General features: G+C 44.8%; 1 protein-coding gene across 2 annotated transcripts in view; it reads left to right on the top strand.

Annotated features, from left to right (window-relative positions):
- The window catches only part of MIB1 (MIB E3 ubiquitin protein ligase 1), a 119446-nt gene that overhangs the window by 17058 nt on the left and 78556 nt on the right, over nt 1–23832 (top strand). The window contains exons 2-8 of one of the 2 annotated variants that reach the window (XM_038766575.1): nt 3424–3595; nt 6784–6913; nt 11152–11256; nt 16427–16493; nt 17494–17698; nt 21549–21732; nt 23544–23688. In XM_038766575.1, the coding sequence (XP_038622503.1) occupies nt 3424–3595; nt 6784–6913; nt 11152–11256; nt 16427–16493; nt 17494–17698; nt 21549–21732; nt 23544–23688 (1008 nt within the window). The remainder of the gene's footprint in view (nt 1–3423; nt 3596–6783; nt 6914–11151; nt 11257–16426; nt 16494–17493; nt 17699–21548; nt 21733–23543; nt 23689–23832) is intronic. The other variant, XM_038766576.1, reaches the window with a different exon arrangement.

The raw sequence follows: 23832 nt of genomic DNA on the forward strand, positions 1-23832 counted from the left end.
CGATTGTGAAGTACCCTCCATTTCCTTCAAATTCCTGCTGTTTTAAATTTGTCCAGTGTTTTCAGTTAACACGGACGTTCCTATCTCCGTTCTAGTTTGACTTTTGCCTCGATCCTATGTGATCTTTTTTTAACAGATTAAAGTGGGGGGAAAAAAAGATTCCAGGGAAAGGAACACTCACTTGATCCTCCTCTTTAGCCTTGTATAACAAAACACAGTTTTTAGTAACTTTTGTCTTGCGCCAGTTTACATCTCCTCTCTGGCTTTCCCATTCCTAATCTTACCCTCCTAGAGTTGTTGTTTCTTTATGCTTCCATTTAGCCATCTGACCTAATTTCCACTTCCGGTCATGCATCCATTTGCCCTCCGGGTTTGTAGCGTTCTGTGTTTTGCCAGCTTGGAGTCATGTAACTCTGCTGGCCTTTCCATCATTGATATGTGGCTTTTCTGATCCTGGAGGGATACTCCGTTCTGCTGACCAGATCAGTTTTCTACAAAAATGTTCAGTCCACATTTCCCCGTTTTTCAAGAACCTCCAGTGGTTGCCATTCACCCCTGCATCTAACACAAACACCTTACTGTACGCTTTAAAGCACTCAATCACTTTGCCCCCTCCTACCTGACACCCCTGCCCCGATTTAAACCAAGCTACTTGTTGTACCTCTATCTTGTTGCCAATCCTTTGCTCATGTCCTCCCTCTGGCCTGGGACTCCCTCCACCTTCACATTCAAAGGAACCACTCTCCTCTCCTCCAGAATCTTATTGAAAATTACATCTTTTCCAAGAGGCCTCTCCCAAGTAACGCCTTATTACCTCTACTCCCTCCCTCTTCTGTGTCACCCATGAACTTGGATCTGTCTGTACCCTTTAAATACTTAACATTCACCCCACCCTCACCAACGTTAGGATCTGGCAGAGTAGTAGGGAGATTGGCATGAAAATAAATTACAGGTAGTGGAAGTAATAGAACAAAGTCACGTATCCATTACTGCTTTGATTACTGTATCACCCTCCTTGCTGACCTCCCTCCTTCCTGGCTCTCTCCCCACTCCAACCCATATTTCACTGCTGCCTCGGTCACTTTTCCACAGAAACATTCAGGCCATGTTTTCCCACTCCTCAAGAAACTCCAGTGGTTGCTTATCCATCTCCACATCAAATGAAAACTCCTCACCGTTGACTTTAAAACAGTCCATCACCTTGCCCCCTCCAACCTCACCTCATTACTCTCCTACTACGACCCAGCCTGCATACTTCACTTCTCTGATGCTAACCTCCCCTCTGCACCTCAGCCTCGTCTATCTAATCACCAACCTCTAGCCCATGTCCTGCCTCTGACATCCTCCCTCCTTATATCTGATACACAATGACTCTCCGCCCCCTTCAAAGTCTTATTGAAGGCCCATCTCCTCCATTAGGCCTTCCCTGACAAAACCCTCCTTTCCTTTTCTCCAGCTCCCTTCTGCGTTGCCCTGACTCGCTCCCTTTATTCATCCCCATCTCCCAGCTCCTCAGCACTTAGGTACATACCTGTAATTTATTTATATTAATGTCTGTCTCCCCCTCTAGGCTCTAAGTTCATTGTGGGCAGAGAATGTGTCTTTTGTTGTATCGTACTCCCCCAAGGACTTAGTAGAGTGCTCTGCACACAGTAAGTGCTCAATAAATATGATTGACTGACTGACTGGGGGAATAGGGAAGAGATTGGTGTGAATGCCCCACTGCCAAAGTGGCTGTTGGTGAAAAATGAATCGGGGAAGACCTCCTAGAGAAGATATTGTTACAGAAGGACTTTGAAGATGGGGAAGGCAGTTAGAATGTGAAGAGGGTGGGAGTTCCACCCAGATGGGAAGGTTGACAGCAGGAGAGAAGAGAACACGGCATAGTGAGTAGGTTGGCTTGAGAGGAATGAAGCATAGAGGCTTAGTGGAAGTGGAGAGAGAATAAGTAGGAGGGAGAGAGCTGAAAGGGTGCCCTACAGCCAGTGGGCAAGACTTTTCTCCTGGATCTGGAGCGGGGTGGGCAACCTTTGAAGGTTTCTGAGGATTGGGGAGATGTGCGCAGAGCGCTATTTTATAAAAAAAAGATTCGTGAAGCAGAGTAAATGATAGGAGAGCGATTAGTGTCATCTGGATGCATTTCTGGACTATAATGGTGACCATTGGGATGTATAGGAAGGGAGAAATTCTGGAAATGTTGTTGAAGAACTGACAGGATTTGACAACAGACTGAATGTGGGAATTGAAAGAGAGGGATAGTGCCAAGGTTTTGGGCTTGAGAGATGTGGACAAAGGAGATGTCAGCTGCGATGAGAAAATTAGGGAGAGCAGATTGGAGTTCAGATTTGGACATGTTGAGCTTGAGGTGCTGGCAGGTTATCTGCGTAGAGATGTCTTGGAGGTGGGAGGAAATGCAAAATTGCAGAGGAGAGATGTGGGGCTGGTGAGGGAGACTTTGGAGTCATCCATGGAGTTGAGACCAAGGGAGCAGATGAGATAGATTCTCAAGGGACTGAGTATAAATTGAAAAGAGGGGGAACCACAGCAGAGTCTAGGGGGACTCTCTCAGAAAGCGTGAGGTGGAGGAAGAGCCGGTGACAAAAATTCAGAAGGATCAGCCGAGAAGTAGGTGGGGACCAGGAGAAAAGTTGGCAGAGAAACCAAGGTTAAAATTGCTGAGAGAAGAGGGGTTCACAGTGGCAGAGTCAGATGAGAGGTTGAGGAGGGTGACGGCAGAGTAAAGTTCATTAGATTTGGCAAGGAGGAAGTCACAGGTCGAGGGAGAGAGAGAGCCCTCTGTGGAGTGAAGAGGGCGGAAACTCAGTATTAGTCAAGGAGGGAGTTTGAAGAGAGGAAGTGGAGTCAGCAGGTGTTTCCAATCTGTCTGAAGAGTTTGGACAGGGATGAAAGTCTGAAAATAGGGTGATAGGATGGTAAAGTTGGGTCCAGAGGAGGTTTTTTTTTAGTCAGGAGAGCTATAGCTCAGTTTAAAGTTAGAAGGGAAGGCACCAACAGAGGCAGGTGCTTTTAGAAGGTGAGAAGGTTGGAGGCAGAGGGGGAAGAAGGAGGTTTAGAGAGCAGATGGGCGGTCTCTTGAAAGATCGCTGAGAATGATGAGTGAGTAGATGTAGGAGTTGGAAGGAGCTGAGAGGATGCAAGGAAGATTTTCAAGAGTTTATGCCTAATGGTTTTGATTTTGACATCAAAGTAGTTAAGTCATTGGGGCTGAGGTCCGGACAGTGGGGGGGTAACTGAGGTAAAAGGTTTAGTGTAGAACAAATAATTGGATGTACAGATATAAACAGCTGCATTTAAGTATTAAAATGCCTTTTAAAAAGTGTTTTACTCTTGTCTAATGACAGAAGACTCTTAGTGAAGATTCGATTGAGTTTTACACGTGGGCCTATGTTCTTGTTTCCACAGGCATTAAGCACGATGGAACCATGTGTGACACCTGCCGCCAGCAGCCGATCATTGGGATCCGATGGAAATGTGCCGAGTGCACCAATTATGACTTGTGTACAGTCTGTTACCATGGGGACAAGCATCACTTAAGGCATCGTTTTTATCGAATCACCACCCCAGGCAGTGAAAGGTAAAACCAGAGAACCTACGCTCTGTACAAGCAAGCCTTTAACTTCTTCTTCAAATGCAGTTGGGTCGTTTCCAATCCATAATGACTTTACGGACATTTAGTCCTTAGAGTTTTCCTGGTTAAAAAATCCAGAAGTGGTTTATCATTGCCGTCTTCAACAGCTTTTAACTACTTGGCCGTAATTCAGCCTCGTAAGTAAGAATTGAGACTTTAAGTGCTTCTGATTAGTTGCCGGAATCCAGTCTAAGTGGGGCAGTTAGAAATTAGAAACGGATCAAGGAGGCTAGGGAAGGAAAGGGAATATTCAGTTCAAGCTGTGCTCCCTCAGCCTCAGATCTGTTTCCCTACAAAATGGCTTATCAGAGCCCAAGCATTTGAGAGGATGGGAAAAGTCCCCCTCCTCAGCCAATAGGAATTCCAGGATCTTCAATAGGAATCAGGTAGAGCTCGAATGAGTCTCCCTTAAAGAATATGGGGATGATGTTGGACTCGAGACAAGAAAGATTGATAGTCATCTGTGGTGAAGGAGAAGTTGGGTAGCAGAGAAATCTCAAAGTGGGGAAAAGAAGAAGCTTTGTTGTTTGCCCTCCTGAATGTGAAGGGTCTGGGAATGGGCAGCAGGAAAGAGAGATTTGGGAGCTCTCCACACATAGGGTATATAAAGATGCCACGGGAGCAGATGAGCTTTCTTGGGTAGTGATGGAGGCAGGGGAAGACAAAGCCCGTAGAATTGTTCAGGTTGAGAAGCTGTAGAGGCGAAGCCAGTAAAAGGGACATTAAATGCATGATGGAGTACTAAGATTTGATAGAATAATTATAGTTGTGGTATTTAAGCGCACACTATACACCAAGCATTGTACTGAGAACTGGAGTATATTCCAGTTAATCAGATAATAATAATAATTATGGTATTTTTTTCAGCACTTATTGTGTGTCAAGCATTGTACTAAGCGCAGTTAGTCATCGCTAATCTGACTATCTGACCGACTCTATTTATCTGTCTATTTACCTATCTGTTTATCTATCTATCTGACTCTGTTTTACTTATACATATTTACTATTGTATTTTGTTAATATGTTTTGTTTTATTGTCTGTCTCCCCCTTCTAGACTGTGAGCCTGCTGTTGGGTAGGGACCGTCTCTATATGTTGCCAGCTTGTACTTCCAAAGCTCTTAGTACAGTGCTCTGCACATAATAAGCGCTCAATAAATACGATTGAATGACTGAATGAATGGAAGCGCTGGGGTAGATAGATGATAATCGGGCCCCACATGGGGCTCGCAGTCTAAGTAGGAGGGAATTCAGAGATTGGCTCGCCAGCTCATGCCCCGTTCTGGTGTGGCATCCCAGACTCCCCAGAGGCACCCATATTAGGGGTGTCGTTGAAGATGGGCAACCTCTTTTAAAAACCTGTGATGAAAATTTCTTGGCATGCCAATCTCTGAATAAGCTAAAACTACTTGGACCACCTGCCCTTTTGGGTGCTTGGGGAACAGTGCAGCACTCTGGTCAGGGCAGACATGGGATTCTTGGCATACCTGCTTTTCTCCCTCTTCCCCGGTCCCTTGGACAGTTGTGTTCACAGGGACAGAGCTGTACAACTTGTGGCTGCATGTGCCATATGGGGAAGTGGAGTTACGTGGCTAGTGAGTGCTCTGGTGGGGGGCCCTGCAGAGAGGTGAGTGCCCGGGCAGTCTCCTGACTTGGTTTGCTTCCTGTTGGGAACTCCCCATTGAGACACCTTACATGGAGTGACTGCTTTCAGGAAAAAGTTTTGACTTTCCCAACACACCAGTGTGATTTTTTTTCCTTCCCAGCAGAGTCAGCCTGGGGATTGTCCATTAGGAAGCTCACTTGCTGTGTGTGTCCATGTTTGTCCAGTCTTCCCTTTTCCCTGCTGTGGTAAAAATGTGATACTTGGGACTTGATGGTTTGCAGTGGAATAGAAAAGTCTCCTTGGTTAGAGTAGACATAGTCCCTGTCCCACACACAACTCACAGTATAAGCAGGGAGGGAGACCAGATATTGAATTCCCATATACAGATGAGGAAACAGGCATGGAGAAATGAACTGCTCAGGCTCACACAGCAGGCAAGTGACAGAACTGGGATTAAAACCCAAGTTTTCTGACTCCCAGCCCTGTCTTCATCCCACTATAATAATAATAATAATAATAGCATTTATTAAGCGCTTACTATGTGCAAAGCACTGTTCTAAGCGCTGGGGGGATACCAGGTGATCAGGCTGTCCCATGTGAGGCTCACAATCTTCATCCTTATTTTACAGATGAGGTAACTGAGGCACAGAGAAGTTAAGTGACTTGCACAAAGTCACACAGCTGACAAGTGGGGGAGCTGGGATTTGAACCCATGACCTCTGACTCCCAAACCCGGGCTCTTTCCACTGAGCCACACTGCTTCTCCATACTAGGGTACACTGTTTCTAAATGATGAATAAGGAGTGTGATCTTCTGACCCCCATTGACCTCCATTTACGTCAGAGCAGCCTGCCGTTACTTTGCACCAATCATGCCCGTTGTTAAGGTCGTGATTATCTAAAGACACTTGTTTAGTCATCCAGACCGTAAACTCGTTGTGGGCAGGGAATGTGTCTACCAAGTCTGTTGGATTGTACAGTCCTGTGCAACATGGTAATTGCTCAATAAATGCTATAAATAAATGGATTTTATTCATCAGCTGGGGAGAGTTTGTAAATTGGATCCCTGACAAATGGCCACTCCCGATTTGGGTGGTGCTAGCGTTTTTGTTCACATTCCTGTCATTTTCTCCTCCAATCAGTCATATTTATTGAGCACTTACTATGTGCAGAGCACTGTACTAAGCCCTTGGGATAGTACAGTACAATAGAATTAGCAGACCAGTTCCCCGCTCTTCTCATTTCCTCTCTCCAGACTCTCCTCCCCCAGGAAAAAATCTCTAAGAAATAATTCCCAGTGGGAAAATTCCATGAGAATTTATCTACTATTTAGAAGGAAAAAAAAATGGTGGACTCTGACCCTCCTTCTCATCTCCTCCCTGTTCCAAGTTTGTCATTCCCCGGGTTGCAATTGATGATAGTCCCTGCAGATCCTTAGCACCATATCTCTGACATCCTGTGCTTTTTCCATTTTTAGGAAGAAATCATGTTCACTTTTTATTGCTGAAAAGTGCATATGTTTATCTTTAAGGGTACTCTTAGAGTCTCGTCGAAAATCAAAGAAAATTACCGCTCGAGGAATCTTCGCCGGTGCCAGGGTGGTGCGAGGGGTAGATTGGCAATGGGAAGACCAAGATGGTGGCAACGGGCGTAGAGGAAAGGTAAAGGAGCCTTTATTTCTTCCAACAATGGGTTTAAACTCTTTTTTTAATAGAAAAATATTAACAACAAAGGGGTGAGTTATGCTGGTTCTTGCTTTCATTTTGTTGAAGGAACGGAGATTGTTCTAATCCATTCCCGTCCATTTTAGTGTGCTTCTTGAATTAACTGGTGGGGGTTCATGGTTCCCTTGGGGCATAAAAAAGGAAGAAGGACTTTAGAGTCCCTTCACCCCTCCCACTGAGAAGTTTAAAGTTTAACAGCCTTTCCTGTCAGGATAAGAGTTAGACTAGGGGTTTCTGCCCGGCAGAACAGTCGCTGTTGCTTTTGAAAGAAGCCGGTGGCCGGCTGGAACAGTTTCCCTTGAGTTTGGATGGAGTCGCGAGCATCCTGCTGGCCCAGGGACCAGTGAACATCCCAAGGAGGGATGGATTAATAGCCCTCCCTCTGATCCTTTCAAGCAGGAAGACGAAATCTCCTCAAGCAAGATAGGCCAGCCCAGAACAGGGCGGCGGGATGATTTGTTTGAAATCCAATCGTCCTCAGTTAATATCTTGTCTGAGACTCGAAACTTACGGCCCGTCAGCCCGTTCTCTCGGAAAGTATAGCCACTCTGTTTTTTTTAATGAGCGTGTTGTCTCTTCTTTTCTAAAAAAAGAACCCCTCTGATTAACGGCCACCTTGGATTAATAGTAGACACCTCAGGGTTTATATAGGAAATTTGAAATGGTTGTATAGGGTTGAATCATTAATTCTTTCTCTCCATGCACTGAGAATGGGGAGCAGTGTGGCCTAGTGGAAAGAGCAGGGACAGGGAGTGAGAAAGACCTGGGTTCTAATGTTAGCATTTCCACTTGTCTGCTTTGTGACCCTGGGCAAGTCCTTTAATTTCTCCAGCTCTCAGTTACTTCATCTGTAAAATGGAGCTCAAGGCTGTGACTCCCACAAGTGGGACATGACTTCCTCCCACTGACTTTCCCATCACTGTAGACGGCACCACCATCCTTCCTGTCTCGCAAGCCCGGAACTTTGGCCTTATCCTTGACTCCTCTCTCTCATTCGACCCACATATTCAATCCATCACGAAATCCTGTCGGTCCCACCTTCACAACTTCGCTAAAATACGTCCTCTCCATCCAAACTGCTATCATGTTAATACGATAACTCATCGTATCCTGCCTTTATTACTACATCAGCCTCCTTGCTGACCTCCCAGCCTCTTGTCTCTCCCCACTCCAGTCCATACTTCACTCTACCTCCTGGATCATGTTTCTACAAAAAGGTTCAGGACATGTTTCCAAACCTCCAGTGTTTGCCCGTCCATGTCCGCATCAAACAGAAACTCCTTACCATTGGTTTTAAAGCACTCAGTCACCTTGCCCCCTCCTACCTCACTTCCCTGCTCTATTACAACCCAGCCCGCACACTTCACTCCTTCAATACTAACTTCCTCACTGTACCCTGATCTCGTCTATCTCGCCGCCGACCTCTAGCCCACATCCTGCCCCTGGCCTGGAACGCCCTCCCTCCTCAAATCCAACAGACAATTACTCTCCCCTGCTTCAAAGCCTAGTCAGGGAAGGCCTCTTGGAGGAGATGTGCCTTCAGTAAGGCTTTGAAGTAGAGAAGCAGCGTGGCTCAGTGGAAAGAGCACAGGCTTTGGAGTCAGAAATCATGGGTTCAATCCCGGCTCTGCCAATTGTCAGCTGTGTGACTTTGGGCAAGTCACTTAACTTCTCTGTGCCTCGGTTACCTCATCTGTAAAATGGGGATTAAGACTGTGAGCCCCACATGGGACAGCCTGGTCACCTTGTAACCTCCCCAGCGCTTAGAACAGTGCTTTGCGCATAGTAAGCGCTTAATAAATGCCATTATTATTATTATAAGGCACATCTCCTCCAAGAGGCCTTCCCTGATGAAGCCCCCCTTTTCCTCATCTCCCACTCCCTTCTGTGTTGTCCTGACTTGCTCCCTTTGATATCCCCCCCCCAGCCCCACAGCACTAATGTACATATCTGTAATTTATTTATTTATATTAATGTCTGTCTCCCCCACTCTAGACAGTAAGTTCATTGTGGGCAGGGAATGTGATTGTTTATTGTTGTATGGTACTCTCCCAAGCGCTTAGTATAGTGCTGTGCACAAGGTAAGCGCTCAGTAAATAAGAATGAATGAATGACATGGACTGTGTCCAATCTGATTAACTCATATCTACCCTAGTGCTCTAGTACAGTGTCTGGCACATAGTAAGTTCTTAACAAATACCTTTAAAAAAATTAAAATTATGCTTTTATTATTATTTAGTCACTTTTTAAACTCGGTAACTTTTTATTCCCTCACTGGAATACTGAACGAGGCAGCCCGTTTTGGGTATGCAGATCTAAAACAGATCTGCTTTTGGTTCCTTAATGTAACCTTTAGCTTTGTCTCCCTGAGTTTTCTGGCGTTTTTCAGACAGGCATTTCTGGGGAGACCAAAGGTAGTGATTGTTTATGTTCTCAGTCATTAGGACCACCTTCAAGGTTTGCTCTTGACTGTAAGCTATAGAAAGCCCTCAAACTTAATGACAGAATGGGTTCCTGAAAACTGTATCGTAAGTCGAGTCGTAAAGTGGAACCAGTTTTTTTGGAGACTCAGTGTTATAAATGAGGGGGGGCGGATTTGCCAGGATTGTGTATTCAGTCGATTGTAGATGAGTAATATAGCTACACTAATGATTTTATATTGTCAGAGAGGTTCCATGTTAGGGTAGCCGACTTTTACTTCACTGGAAGTAAAATGGACACATCGAGCTTCCCCGGTGACTCTGCCTGGAGATCAGGTAACCCTCCCTCTCTCCTCTTCCTCTTCCCACCCCTCCGCCTGTCCCCTTTAAACAATCTCTTCAATTTCTCCCTTTGCCATCGCGGCTTGCAAAATGTTTTCCTCATTTCCCGGCAGCTCCCGTGTGCCCTGATTACTCCTACCCGTAGTGCCATAAAGGAAGAGCAGTGTTGGAAAGTTGAGGTTGATGCCTTGTAAAGCTAAAAAAAATGGCTGTAAATTAATGAGTTGGAAATACTATGTGTCAAAAAGCCTTAAGCGTTGGAAGTTTCCTTCTGTTGATATTTTGAAATTAAATAAAACAGAGGAAATTTCAGCTTTTTTGAAACTGCTCCGTTCAGTTGAGGCTCGTAAAGTTTGATCATTTAGGTGCCTTATTGAAGGTCTAAGGAAAATTTAGACAGTCTAGATGAGAAGTGAACAGCTACATATAGAAGTAATGATACCAAGGGTTTTTTTCTTACCAAAAAACACTCTGGAATATCCATCAGCTGGATCTGTTATTCAGAGTGGAATTTTAGGGCTTGTTTAACAGTTTCTTTCCCAAAGTACCACACTCTGTTTTACTGCCTGTGATTGTAGTCATTGTAGAAGTCCATGGTCTCTAGTTGAGATGGAAGAGGAAAGGTATCGTAAAGTTTTCTAACACTGCAGCTTTTCTAAGTAATTCGAAGAAGACTCTTCGTATGAAGGAATCCGCTGCACGTGCAGCTCAGCTTCTGGGTCCTTATGTCTAATCAAAAGCACAGCCTTAGATCGAAGTCTGAACAGCGCTTTAAAGAGCGCCTCGTCAGCTGGTTGCCCCCAGGTTGGCAGGCTGCAGAGGCTAGAGTTGGGCTCTCTCTGCCAGCTGACAGAGGGACGATGCCTGGTGTACCCGAGGGCACAGGCCTGCCACGCTCAGCAGAACCCTTCCTGCTTTAAATTGGAGCCAGACGGAGATTGACTTTTGAAGTAGTGACATCCTGGGTTGGCCGAACGGCCTAGTTTCTGGGCAGGATTTTGCAGCGGTGACTGAATTCTGAGTGCTGAATGGAGTGGGTGAGACATTTTCATTTCTAAATGGAAGCTTGTTAATGCCAACCGCTAGTCCCCTTTCCAGCTTTGTCATTTTAGGCCATCTCTGCCCCTTTCAGGAAGGCATTTTCAGTGTTTCTGTAGGAAAGAGCTTCGCAGTTTTTAGACAAGGGCAATTAGCTCTTCAAATATCTTTGCACTGGTGGGTAGATAGTCCCTGAAAGTATGAACCTTCAATATTCAGGTGGGTGAATGTATGTTATGGGATGGTTGTTTTTATAAAGTTATCAACTGATATTTCTCTCTCTCTCTCTCTCTTCCCCTCTTTCTCTCTCTTCCCCCTTTCTCCCTCTTCTGCCCCCCACCTGCCTTTTTCTTAATTTTTCTTAAAATCTGTTAGGTAACAGAAATTCAAGACTGGAGCGCATCCAGCCCACACAGTGCAGCCTATGTTCTGTGGGACAATGGTGCTAAGAACCTTTACAGGGTCGGCTTTGAGGGCATGGTAAGAATTGAAGCGAGCAGAAGCTCACCTCTACTTTCACGGGGAGGGGATTGGAAGGATAATGGCAGTGACCCATATTATGTCTTGTATTTAAGCCTTTTTGCCACCTACGTCTGTCACTGGACACACAATTAAGAAGACGTGGTAAAGACAGCTCTATTGATCACGTATACACCGTAGAAAGGAAGTTTGCTTTTTACCAGTGACAACATTGAACTGTCAAGTCAGCTTTTTTCAAAACATGTTAGGGGAAGCAGTGTGGCCTAGTGGAAAGAGCATAGGCCTGGAAGTTGGAGGACCTGGCTTCTAATCCTGGCTCTGTTAGTTGCCTACTGTGTGATCTTGGGCAAGTGACTTCACTTCTGTGCCTCAGTTTCCTCATGTTTAAATAGGGGGCTCGTTGCCCGCTCGCCCTCCCACTTAGAATGTGAGCCCCAAGTGGAACAGAGACTGTGTCTAACACCGAATTGTATGTTCCAAGTGCTTAGCACAGTGCCCTGCGCACAGTAAGCGCTCAATAAATATGATTGAATGAATGAATGTTTATCTTGAATCCCCCGGGGCTTAGTACAGCACTTAACAAATACTGTAATGTTGGTATAAATCAGTCAATTCATTCATTCAATCATATTTATTGAGCGCTTACTGTGTGCAGAGCACTGTACTAAGCGCCTGGGAGGTACAAGTCGGCAACATATAGAGACAGTCCTTACCCAACAACGGGCACACAGTCTAGAATAGAACAGTGCTTTGCACATAGTAAGCGCTTAATAAATGCCATTATTATTATTATTATTAGAAGGGGGAGACAGACAACAAAACAAAACATGTAGACAGGTGTCAGAACAAATAGAATTAAAGCTATATGCACATCATTAGCAAAATAAATAGAATAGTAAATATGTACAAGTCAATGAGTGGTACTTAGCGCTTACCAGATCCATATCACTTTATTAAAGGACTGGGAGACTACTTGATAAGTGTTTACTTCTGTGTCAAACACTGTTCTAAATATTGAATACCATTATTATTCTCTAAGTATGTCCTTACTTTCTTCATTTATCCTTTGACTAGAGACCGATGGGGAATATTTATTGTGATATGGAAATACTTTCGAGGTTTGTATAGGAAAATAAAGAACAAGGTTCTGGAGTGTCTGAAGTCTTGGACTGAGGGTGAACTTAGAAAATCCCAAAGAGGACCTGAGCAGATTCCCTGTACCTCCTCCGTAGATCGTGGGATCTTGTTTTTGTGTACTGTAGCTTGCAGCGCATAAGGGGAAGAAATTGGTGGCCTTTGCGCCACAGCCTTGGAAAATCAGGAATTTGGGAGCAGAGTGGGTGTGGTTGGGACCAGCAGGTAGGGACTGCCTTGGGACCAGGGAGCCGCAGAAACCCATTTTTCCCCAGTTCAGCTAGGACAGAAATTCCTTGGGACCTTTTCTTTCTCTCCGGCTGCTGTTTCAGCTACTGGTTATTGGCACCATTGTCCATTGCTAAAGGTCCCGAGCCAGCTATCCTCCACCCTTCTTCAGGCCTTGGGCTTTCCAGAATGGTAGCCACAACTGTATGAAGGCCCTGCATCAGGAGTAGTAGAAAAAGCACTGAACTAAGGGCTTGGGAGAGAACAATGTCCCCTGCCTGTCCCCTGCCCACAATGGGCGTACACTCTGAAGGGAGAGACAGACTTAAAAATATTTACAAGTAGAGTAATCGGATCAATTGGCCGGAGAATTGTTTAATGCATAGGGATTCCCAAGTGCTGAAAGGGTTTAAGTAAAGGCAAACCGTAGAGGTGCCCGCTGGGCTTGATATAACTCAGGGTAGTGGGAGGTAATTGGAGACATTTTGTTGGAGGAGGTGGGATTTTAGAAGGGCTTTAGGCCTAGGAAGAGCTGTGGCTTTTTGGATTTGGTGGGGCTGGAGGGACAGTGTCCGGGAACAGAATAAGCAGGGAGGTGAGAAAGTTGAGCAAGGAAAAAGTTGGAAGTTTGGCATGGGAGGAAGTGAGTGAACTGGGGAGAGGAGGGCAAAAAGAGCTGATATGTGTGATGGGGAGAGTTGGTGAAGGGCCATAAAGCTTACTATTGAAGGGGATTGTCCCTTAAGAAGTGGTGATGATGGTGATTAGGGTATTTGTTGAGCACCTATGATGTGTCAAGCTCGCTTAAGTGCTCGCTTAGTTACAAGTGAGTCAGTTTGGGCTCAGCCCCACGGGGGCTCACAGTTGAAATAAGAGGGAAAACAGGTACTGAATCCTTATTTTACAAAAAAAGGAAACTGAGGCATAGAGAAGTGAAGGAACTTGCCCAGTCACACGCAGCACAGGCGAATGGTTGAGATGGGATTAGAACCCAGGTCCTCTGAATCCCAGGCATGTGCTTTTTCCACTAGGCCACGTTGCTTCTGCTAGTTTAGTATTAATTACTAAATTAGGGCCCCCAAGGCAGATCATCCCAGCTAAAGGGTTCCTGGGCTGAAGAAGGATGAGGTGGGAGCGATCCAGTTCTGTTCATGAAAAAAAAAGTGGACACTGGAATTCTCAAGAATTTACCTTCATGTTTCCCCCTGACTGTGGCCAAAAGAAGTGATTTCATAAACCACAGCCTTTTCCAAGAATGTAACCATACTGCGAACTACTGTTTTACTGATCCCAGTTATCCAAATCTTGTTTTTCTGGGGGAAGGATATTTGTCATTGTTAGTAGCCTGCCATTAGTAAGCAATATAAGGAAACAGCCACAATTATGGAAGAGAAGAATAAATAGCAGAGATTCCCCCAGGAATCAGTACTATAGTAACTGATAATATTTTCCAAACAATCTGGAGGAAGTACATGGTGAAGTCTATTAAGTTTGCAGATGATATTGAACTCTTTTAGATGGTGCAGTGCTGGGCTAAGAGGGTATGATGCAGAAAAATCTCACAAAGTGGAGTCAGTGGGGAGAAAAATGGAAGCTGAGCCCCAGAATTGACAGTCAGATAATGCTTCTTGGAGAGAATTGATTTAAAACAGTAATATTGTAAGGGTGGGTTCTGAGCTCTCAGTTCCATCGTCGTTGTCCACTGTTCTGTCAATTTACTGTCCCATTTTTGCAATAACAGGCAAAAGGGACAAAACGAGTGGGGCAATATCAGGTGCAACATGGAAAATTTTTTTTCCACATTTAAAACTATGGCACCTCCGCACTTGGAATTCTTTTTCATCCAGTGCAAGGCGAGCAGCTGGAATTCATGACCTCAAAGTTGTGCAGCCAAAAACAACAGTAGGTCAAGAAGGGTTTGGGTAGATTTGTGGATGAACAGCCCTGAGTGGGTCATTAGAGAGTAAATTGGGAATGTAGTAGGGGAAAGTTAAGTAATAGGGTCATTTATTCAACTGTATTTATTAACCACTGTGTGCAGAGCGTTGTACTAAGCGCTTGGGAAAGTGTAATACAACAATAAACAGTGTGAGGCAGTTATTGGGCAGTTGCCTCCAGGCATCCTTGGTTCCACTGTTAGAGCTGGCCTGGCGTGACCCATCACGGTGTGGCAAAAACCCAATTGTGCTTTAATTGGCATGAAATTGTGTGATGAGCAACAGAATGCAGAAGTGAGGCAGAGGGAAGCAAATTGATCCGGCCTTTACTTCTTTTTGTTAAATGTAAAATAAATTCCCTTGGGGGTAAATGCTCAAGTGAGACGTCATACTTTGTGGAAATTTGACAGGCCCTCCATTTGGGACCTTTTATTTGAAAGCCGGGATTATTATTTTGGACTTGAAGTTAACATATGATGAATGCCCCCGTATAATCAATTTTGAGTCTTTGGTGAACCATGGGAATTTTTGCGTGCAAAGTGTTTTGAGTGTGTGCTGCTGTACATTTTTTTTTTCTCCTTGATGATAACCCCAATTTCCCAGCACACTTTTGATCAGGGCTATTTATTGAACAACCTAATGACTATAGAACTCTGCACTAGGAGTTTGGGGAAGTTTCCCCAAGTGTGTTTTGTTTGTTTTTAAGTGCTATTTGATAAGCGCTTACTATGTGCTAGACACCATACCAAGTGCCAGGTAGATACAAACTGTTCAGATTGGACACCATCCCTGGGGCTCGCAGTCTTAATTCCCATTTTACAGATGAAGTAACTGGGGCACAGAGAGGTGAAGTGACTTGCCCAAGGTCGCTTAGCAGACACGTGGCGGAGCCAGGATTAGAACCCAGGTCCTCTGACACCCAGGCCTGTACTCTTTCCGCTAGATGACACAGCTTCCCGTGGCCTAATGGGTGCATTCCAGGCTTTCCATCTCTCCTCCTCCCCACCCTCCACCAAAAAAAAAAAAGTACGTATCTCTGCAACCGCAACCTTAATGCTTCTACCCTTTGAGGTCGAATTCCCCTATCTGAAGTTTATTTTAATACGTCACCCCCCCGGTAGACCGTAAGCGCTTTAAGGGCAGGGATCACGCCTACCAACTCTAGACTGTGAACTTATGGGCAGGGAGCGTTTCTGATTGTTGTTGTAGTGTGCTCTCCAAAGCACTTATCCAGTGCTTTGCACACTGTAAGTGCTCAATAAATATGTTCGGAAGAGTGAATGAACTCTATTGTATTGACACAGTAAGCACCCAAATATGATAGGAGAAGCAGCGTGGCTTAGTGGAAAGAGCCCGGCCTTGGGAGTCAGAGGTCGTGGGTTCTAATCCCGGCTCTGCCACTGCTCAGCTGGGTGATTTTGGGCAAATCACTTTCTCTGTGGCTGTTTCCTCATCTGTAAAGTGGGGATTAAGACTGTTAGCCCCAGGTGGGACAGCCTGATTACCTTGTACCTACCCTAGCACTTAGAACAGTGCTTGGCACATAGTAAGCACTTAACAAATACCATCATCATCATTATTACTATTATCGGATGAATGAATGAACTCTATTGTATTGTAACCCCTCCCCACCCCCATGGTAAGAGCTCAGTACATTCCATTGATTGAATTGCTGCAGAAACTGCTCAAGAAAATCCTCTCGTTGTTGTCTGGTTAACGAGTCAGTTGCTGTAGGCATATTTAAGATACAGGTGGAGCTCCTGAAAATTTTCACTATATTTAATTTTTCCTCAGAATTACTCTTGTTATAGGGTCAGTATCACTTTTAGTACCTTTGCAAGTCGATTCACTGGGTTTTTCTCTCCTTTCAGTCTGACCTGAAATGTGTCCAGGATGCCAAAGGAGGTTCTTTCTACCGAGACCACTGCCCTGTTCTAGGTATGTTAGTGGGGAAGTGTAGTTTATTAAATGAGCCCTGAACCTTACAGTTAATCTTCTGAATTGACTTAGTTTACGTAGTAGTAATCATTAAACTGGAGTTCACTTGATTCTTTTTTTCATCCATTTTTCTACTGCATTGGGTAGTTTTGTCTTTTAAATGTTGGCGTCCTTTTCATTGGCTGAAAAAACTAGCCCTTTTCCCCAGTGGATGTACAGGTCCACATCCCCATTCCAAGAAACTAAACTGGGAGATGTATTTTAGGGTTGATGCAGCATGTAAAACGTACACGAAACGTGAAACTCAAAAGTCCTGTGAGAGAAAGGGGAATTGTAAAGTCAAGTTCAACAGCTAGACCCTGACGCCACAAAAATTCAAGCTGCTGAGCAGGTTTGCTTTGAGACCCTGAGAATGAAGCTGTTCTGATGTTCTCTCTCCGCTGTCTGTCTCAATGACTAGTGAAAGTTGGGGCTGGCTTTTCTGGAAGAAAGATGAGAGGGTGGAGAGGGAAGAGGCTCTTTCATAGCTGGGGGCAGCTAGAGAAGCCTCTTTCCTCACCTGAATCCCCTGCAGGCTGAAGGTTTTCCCCATGAAATTTCTTTCCCCATGAAATTTCAGTCTGGTTTGAACTTAACACAGATCTTTCTGCTTCTTACGGGGCAAGCCGAATAATGCTATGTGGTAATCATCGTTGTCCTGCAGTTTGGGAAGGCTTCAAGTCCCCTGCAGACACTTACATTTTTCTATTTTATTGCTATTTTTTAATGCTTTGCAACTGGTAGAAATCCCAATTTTCACTGCAGATTACCCAGGAATTTATAGTAAAAAATAAACTTGGAAGTGCAGCAATCCTTCTGCTTCAGGGAGGTTGGACCTCTCTTCCTTTTTCAGTTATGGCACCTTGCCACTTGGACGTGAAACTTCTTCCCTTTGGGTGAGGTGATTCCGGCTGTAATTTCTGTGTGGGTGCCTGTGACAGATTTTTCTTTTCAATTTCAGGGGAGCAGAACGGTAACCGAAATCCGGGTGGGCTTCAGATTGGTGATCTCGTGAACATAGATCTTGATCTGGAAATTGTCCAGTCTTTACAACATGGTCACGGAGGGTGGACCGACGGCATGTTTGAGACTTTAACCACAACCGGCACCGTTTGTGGCATTGATGAAGATCATGACATTGTAGTGCAGTACCCAAGCGGCAATAGGTTGGTGTTATAAGGGTTAAAATTCTTCATTTCTGAATAATGACTTAGGACTTCTCCCCGCAGGAAAGGCAGCAACTAAACCGTATGCTGTGATGAGTCCTTTTTCAAAACTTTTAAGGAATAAGACAAGGATAAAGACTAAGTAGTGCTCTTAGAGACAAAAACAAGGTACATGAATATAAATGATGAAGATCGGGGGTCCAAGAGGGGCAGAAAAGACGGGATTAAAGGCGTTCAGGGTGAACTTCGTGGAGATTTTTGAGTGTGCGGTGTCCTGCTATTTAAAAATGTAATCCGATTAACAGAGAGGACCTGGTGCAGGGAATGTGTGGGAATACTACTCTGGAATAATGGCCAGTTGAAACCTACTTTTCTTGTTAAGGAAGACTGGAAAATGATCAAAATGAGAAGCCTTTTAAGAACAGGGAACTCAGAAACATAGATCCTTGTAAGGAAGAAGCCTAAGGGAGTACCTGAAGTCTCCTATTAGAAGCCTGGAGGCTATTGATAAACACTGTATTTGACATCCAGGTAAACTGTGGACCACAGTACAGAGAAACCCCAGGGAATGAAACAGAAGCCCCTTACAGACAACAGGCAGGATATGACAGATCTTGAGGGGGAAAAAAGTCCTCATCCAAAGAGGAATGCCCATACTGTATTTAGGATTTTCAGAATAATAATAACTATGGTATTTAAGCACTTACTATGTGCCAGGCACTGTACTAAGTGCTGGGGTGGATGCAAACAAATCAGGTTGGACACAGTCCCTGTGAGGCAGACAGGGTAGTCGATCTGAGAAGCGTCATGGCTCAGTGGAAAGAGCACAGGCTTTGGAGTCAGAGGTCAAGGGTTCAAATCCCGGTTCCACCACTTGTCCGCTGTGTGACTTTGGGCAAGTCAGTTCACTTCTCTGTGCCTGTTACCTCATCTGTAAAACGGGGATTAAGACTGTGAGCCCCACCGTGGGACAACCTGATCACCTTGTAACCTCCCCAGTGCTAAGAACAGTGCTTTGCACATAGTAAGTGCCTAATAAACACCATCATTATAAAGAGTGGCAGGCCAGATGAAACCAGGAAATGAGGCAGGTGAAAGGAGAGTTGGTTTAACCCCTTGCAAGGGATGCCAAAGCTAATGAAAATACACAGTTCCAGTGTGTGAAAAGGCAGAGTCAGGGGGTCATCTGTGAACATGGGCTAAGAGATGCCTTCAGAAATAAAAAGGAGGGAGCCAAGAGCTCAATGGGTTCTTTATTGTGGTCTTCCCTGTGAACCCGTTACAGATTCACACATCTAAACTGTTTTTTGTAGCAAATGGGACCGAGGAACTGGATCAAATTGTGGTGACCGCGGGAGGCTTTAGAGCAAATTGAGAAACTAAATCTGAACAAATTGCTGGGCCTGTTCGGCAACCACCCAAGAGTTCTGAAGGAACTCAGCGGGGAAGTTGTCCAACTCTTGGCGAGAGTGTGTAGCCCATCTTTGCCATTAGCTAATTATTGGATGCGACTCCCATCTATAAAAGGCTTTCACAGGTGATCCTGAGAATTCTGGACTGGGAAGTCTCACTTCTGTACCTGGCAAATTTGGAGAAACAAGTACTTACAGGGCTAGGCAACCTTTAAAAAAACATAACCGTTTGGAAGGAAAGACAGTATAGTTTCTGTAAGGGGAAACCAAACCTCACTAATGTTGTTATTCTCCTCCATGGGCTGATAAGCAAGTGGTTAGAGGGAATCTGGTGGACATACTGTATTTAGGATTTTCAGAATAATAATAAGTATGGTATTTGTTAAGCGCTTACTATGTGCCAGGCACTGTACTAAGTGCTGGGGTGGATACAAACAAATCAGGTTGGACACAGTCCCTGTGCTGCCTAGGGCTCACAGTCTTATTCCCCATTTTCCAGATGAGGTAACTTTGGCACAGAGAAGTGAAGCGATTTGTCTAAAGTCACACAGCAGACAAGTGGTGGAGCTGGGATTCGAACCCATGACTTTCCTACTCCCAGGCCTGTGCTCTATCCGCCACGCCATGCTGTTTCAGAAGACGTGGATGGATTCCACACCGAGGGGTTTTTTTTTCTAATTGAGTACTCATGGAGCATTCAATTAGGAAAGAAAACAACCTGAAATATAAGAATCAAAGGATAGTGATAAATTGTCATTTTTTGGTTAGGATGGATAAATAGAACTAGTGGGATCCCTCAGTGTGGGAATGGCTTGATTTACATTTTCATAAATGGTCTATAAGAGGGAGTATGCAGTGAGATCTTTTAGGCAGATGATAGTCTTTCCTTGGGTGAAATGCCATGCAGATGGGGATACTCTGTAGGAAAGCCCTATAAAACTGAGAGGTGCTTTGGAAATTGGCATATTTGCTTCAGTGGGTATACTTGGGGGAAGAATAATCCAAAGTACAATTCAATGATAATGGCTTGGACAAGTCAGGAAAGAGTCACTGTTGCCTTCCCTTTTAAATTGTCTGTCTAGAGATGGAAGCCAAAAAGGCCGAACAAATCCTAGGCATTGGAAAGGGATTAGAAGACAAGTGACCTCATTTTAGCTAGCCAGAAAACTCTGGTACTTCCACACTTGCTGTTCTGCGGGGGCTGTGGTCACTACAGCTTTTAGAAAGGGCGTAGCAGAGCTGGAGATGGTACAAAAGAGGGCACTCGGAATGAACAAGGGGCGTGATGCCCATTGGCAAAGAGAGTAAGCGGGAAAGGTTCGTACTCCTCCTCCCGGAGAAGCGAAGTCTAAGAGGGGCGGGAAAAAAAATAACAGGATGAAGAAGGGTGAGGTTGGAAAACGTGGAAGAAATGTTCATCCAAAGCATCTGGTGAGGGAACGCTCAGAATATATTGAAGGAGGTACGTTCAAAAGCAACAAAAGAACACTTTACCCAGTGCTTGGTAGTCTTAGAATTCATTATCACCTGGAGTCATGTGGACAGGAACTAGCAGAAGGGTCTAGTTTCCAGCGCTTCAAACTGCGCTCGGCAAATAGTAAGTGCTTAACAAGTACTATTAGCATGCTGAGAAGCAGCGTGGTCAGTGGAAAGAGTATGGGCGTGGGATTCAGGGGTCATGGGTTTGAATCCCGGCTCCGCCACTTGTCAGCTGTGTGACCTTGGGCGAGTCACTTAACTTCTCTGAGCCTGTTACCTCATCTGTAAAATAGGGATGAAGACTGTGAACCCCACGTGGGACAACCTGATCACCTTGTATCCCCCCCGGTGCTTAGAACAATGCTTTGCACATAGTAAGTGCTTAACAAATACCATTGTTGTTATTATTATTATTATTATTATGATAAATTCTTTGATCCATAATTTGTACTAGAGGGAGACTTAGGGTTGTAGAGCAGAAACTTTAGGGATTTAAAATGTTTTTTTCCTGTATTAGGATCAGGGACAAAGGTGGTAGCCATCTTGCAGGTTTTGAAAAGGATAATGGTTCTACTCTTGGAGAGAGAATCCTGGGTTATTTGTCTGCACAGTAACTGGTCTTTGGGCTCATGTTCTTAATAGAAACGAATCCTTCTCCCCCAACACCCCCAACGTGAATTGGCAGGCAGAAACCTCTGGGGATATACTTGGTCTTGTTCTCTCCTCTTTATGCATGGAGGAAAGTAGGAATCAGTTGTTTCTTTCAATAATAACAAAACCCATGCAAGCTTTATAAATCTCAAGCTTTAATTTGTTGAAGTTTTTTGAAAATTCCCCCCACACCTTTTTTTTTTTTTTTTGAAAAAACAAAACCAAACCCCCCCAAACCCAAAGCTCATTGGTTGCTTAACGTTAGGGAGATAAATTAGAAGTTTTGATTTTAACTATTGGCGTTCTAGGTGGACCTTCAATCCAGCTGTCCTTACTAAAGCCAATGTGGTCCGAAGCGGGGACGCCGCTCAGGGGGCCGAAGGGGGCAGTTCGCAATTTCAAGTTGGCGACCTGGTGCAAGTCTGTTACGATCTAGAACGAATTAAACTTCTGCAAAGAGGGCATGGCGAGTGGGCAGAAGCTATGCTGCCTGTAAGTATTCCCAGTCTGGCTTGTGTATATAGACTTGATAGAGGTGTACTTTATTCCATCTATTGAAATTCTGAAACATTTGAACCTTGAAGTGTAGGTTAGCAGCAATTTCTTCAGGATTAGTGCCTGCTGTGGCATCTAATTTATGCTTATACCTCCTCTTCCTCCTCCTTTCATTCTCCATTTTATGGATGAGGAAACTGAGGCCCAGATAAGTGAAGTGACTTGCCGAGATCACACAGCAGGCAAGTGGAAAACAAACACATTCATATTCCCAGTACTTGGGATGAAAAACAGCAGGGGATTAGAACGACTTTCGATCTGCAACAGTCATTTGGTGAGGATGCAAGCTGGCTTTGGAATGTCCCTTGCCTGAAAAATATCGAGACTCCTTTCTTGCCTATCCCATCCATTCATTTTAATTGAAAATTGAAAAATGCTGGGAAAAGAAGGAAGAGGGTTGAGGGAGGGAGGAAGAAGGCAAGGGAAAGAGGGAAAAGGTAGGGAGGAAGCTTGCTTCCTCACCATATGGTTGTTATGGATCGAAAGTTGTTCTAATCTTCTGCTGTTTTTCATCCCAAGCACTGGGAATATAAATGTGTTTATTTTCAAAACTAGGGAAGTCGGGACCTGGATGCTAATTTCGACTCTTCCATGTGCCTGCTGTGTGATCTCGGCAAGTCACTTCACTTACCTGGGCCTCAGTTTCCTCATCCGTAAAATGGAGATTAAATTCCTGGTCTCTCCCCCTTAGCCTCTGAGCCCTATGTGGGACAGGGACTACGTCCAGCCTGATGGCCTTGTAAATGTCTCAGCGTTTAGTACAGTGCTCGCTTGGCACACAGCGATCCTGCTCGCTGGCAGGATCAGCGATTAGCAGCGTATCTGGGGGTATGCTTTTGTCTTGCGTTCTGACAAGATTTATTTTTCAAAAGCTGTTCGAGGAAGAAAGTGCGAGCTGAACTGCAGACGACGGGGAGGTTTTAGGCATTAGGAAGGAAAATGGTGGTGTGGGATGTTTTCATCTGGATCAACTCAGAGAAGTGCTTAACAAATTCCATAATTCTTTTTTGCAGAAAAGCGCAAGATGTGAAATAGAAGCATGTGGTCTCTAGTTTCTGTTTTCCTCTTGAGGGCGAAACTGCTATCTCTAATAAAAGGATCTGGAAAATCTTCATCCAGTAGCAGTTCAGTTTATTGGGCAGATGTAGTTCGAAGGCCTGTATCTCCTCCCCCTGCCGCGCTTAAATTCCCCGAGGTCAATCGTTTGTTTCCTACTATTTTACACTCTCCCAGCTGATGCCAGGCACGGCTAGGGCTCGGGAGAGAATGTGGGAAGGAGCGAGGTCCTACAGCGGCTAACCTGCTCAATCACAGCCAAGTCCAGTGGCAGCGAAAGTCATAGAGTCGTGGATGGGGGCAAGATGCTGCAGGGATGCACTAGAAAGGGCAGTGGAAAAAAACAAACACAAGCCCACACTGTTAGAGTGACCAAGACCTGCCACGTGGAGAGGCAGAGACAAATGGAAGGAGAGGCAGAAACAGACCAGGAAAAGGGAGAAACGCACACAGAGAAGCAGGAAGAAAGACTTTAGGAGAGATGATTCAGAGAGAGAGAAAGAAAGAGGGTTTGAGATGCAATCAGGATGGCCGGTTTTCCCCTTCAAGATGCTCCCTTAAGAATACCAGGCATCCGTTTTTTCAAAAATGAAAAAACAGTTTTCTGCCAAACAGTAAATGAATAGTTCGACAAGGTGAATTCTGTTTTAGAGGTTAACCTATAAGGCTCTGCTCTCGTGTCTTTACCGTAGACCTTAGGAAAAGTTGGCCGGGTTCAGCAGATTTATTCTGACAGTGATCTAAAGGTGGAAGTTTGTGGAACCTCTTGGACGTACAATCCCGCGGCGGTCTCCAAGGTGGCGTCGGCAGGATCAGCGATCAGCAACGCATCTGGGGGTATGTTTCTGTCTTGCGTTCTCACAAGATTTATTTTTCAAAAGCTTTTCAAGGAAGGAACTGCGAGCCGAACTGCAGGCGACGGGGAGGTTTTAGGCGTTTATGGAAGGAAAATGGTGGTGTGGGATTTTTTCATTTGGATCA

The sequence above is a fragment of the Tachyglossus aculeatus genome, chromosome 25 (assembly GCF_015852505.1).
Source record: "Tachyglossus aculeatus isolate mTacAcu1 chromosome 25, mTacAcu1.pri, whole genome shotgun sequence".
NCBI classification, from domain to species: Eukaryota; Metazoa; Chordata; class Mammalia; order Monotremata; family Tachyglossidae; genus Tachyglossus; species Tachyglossus aculeatus.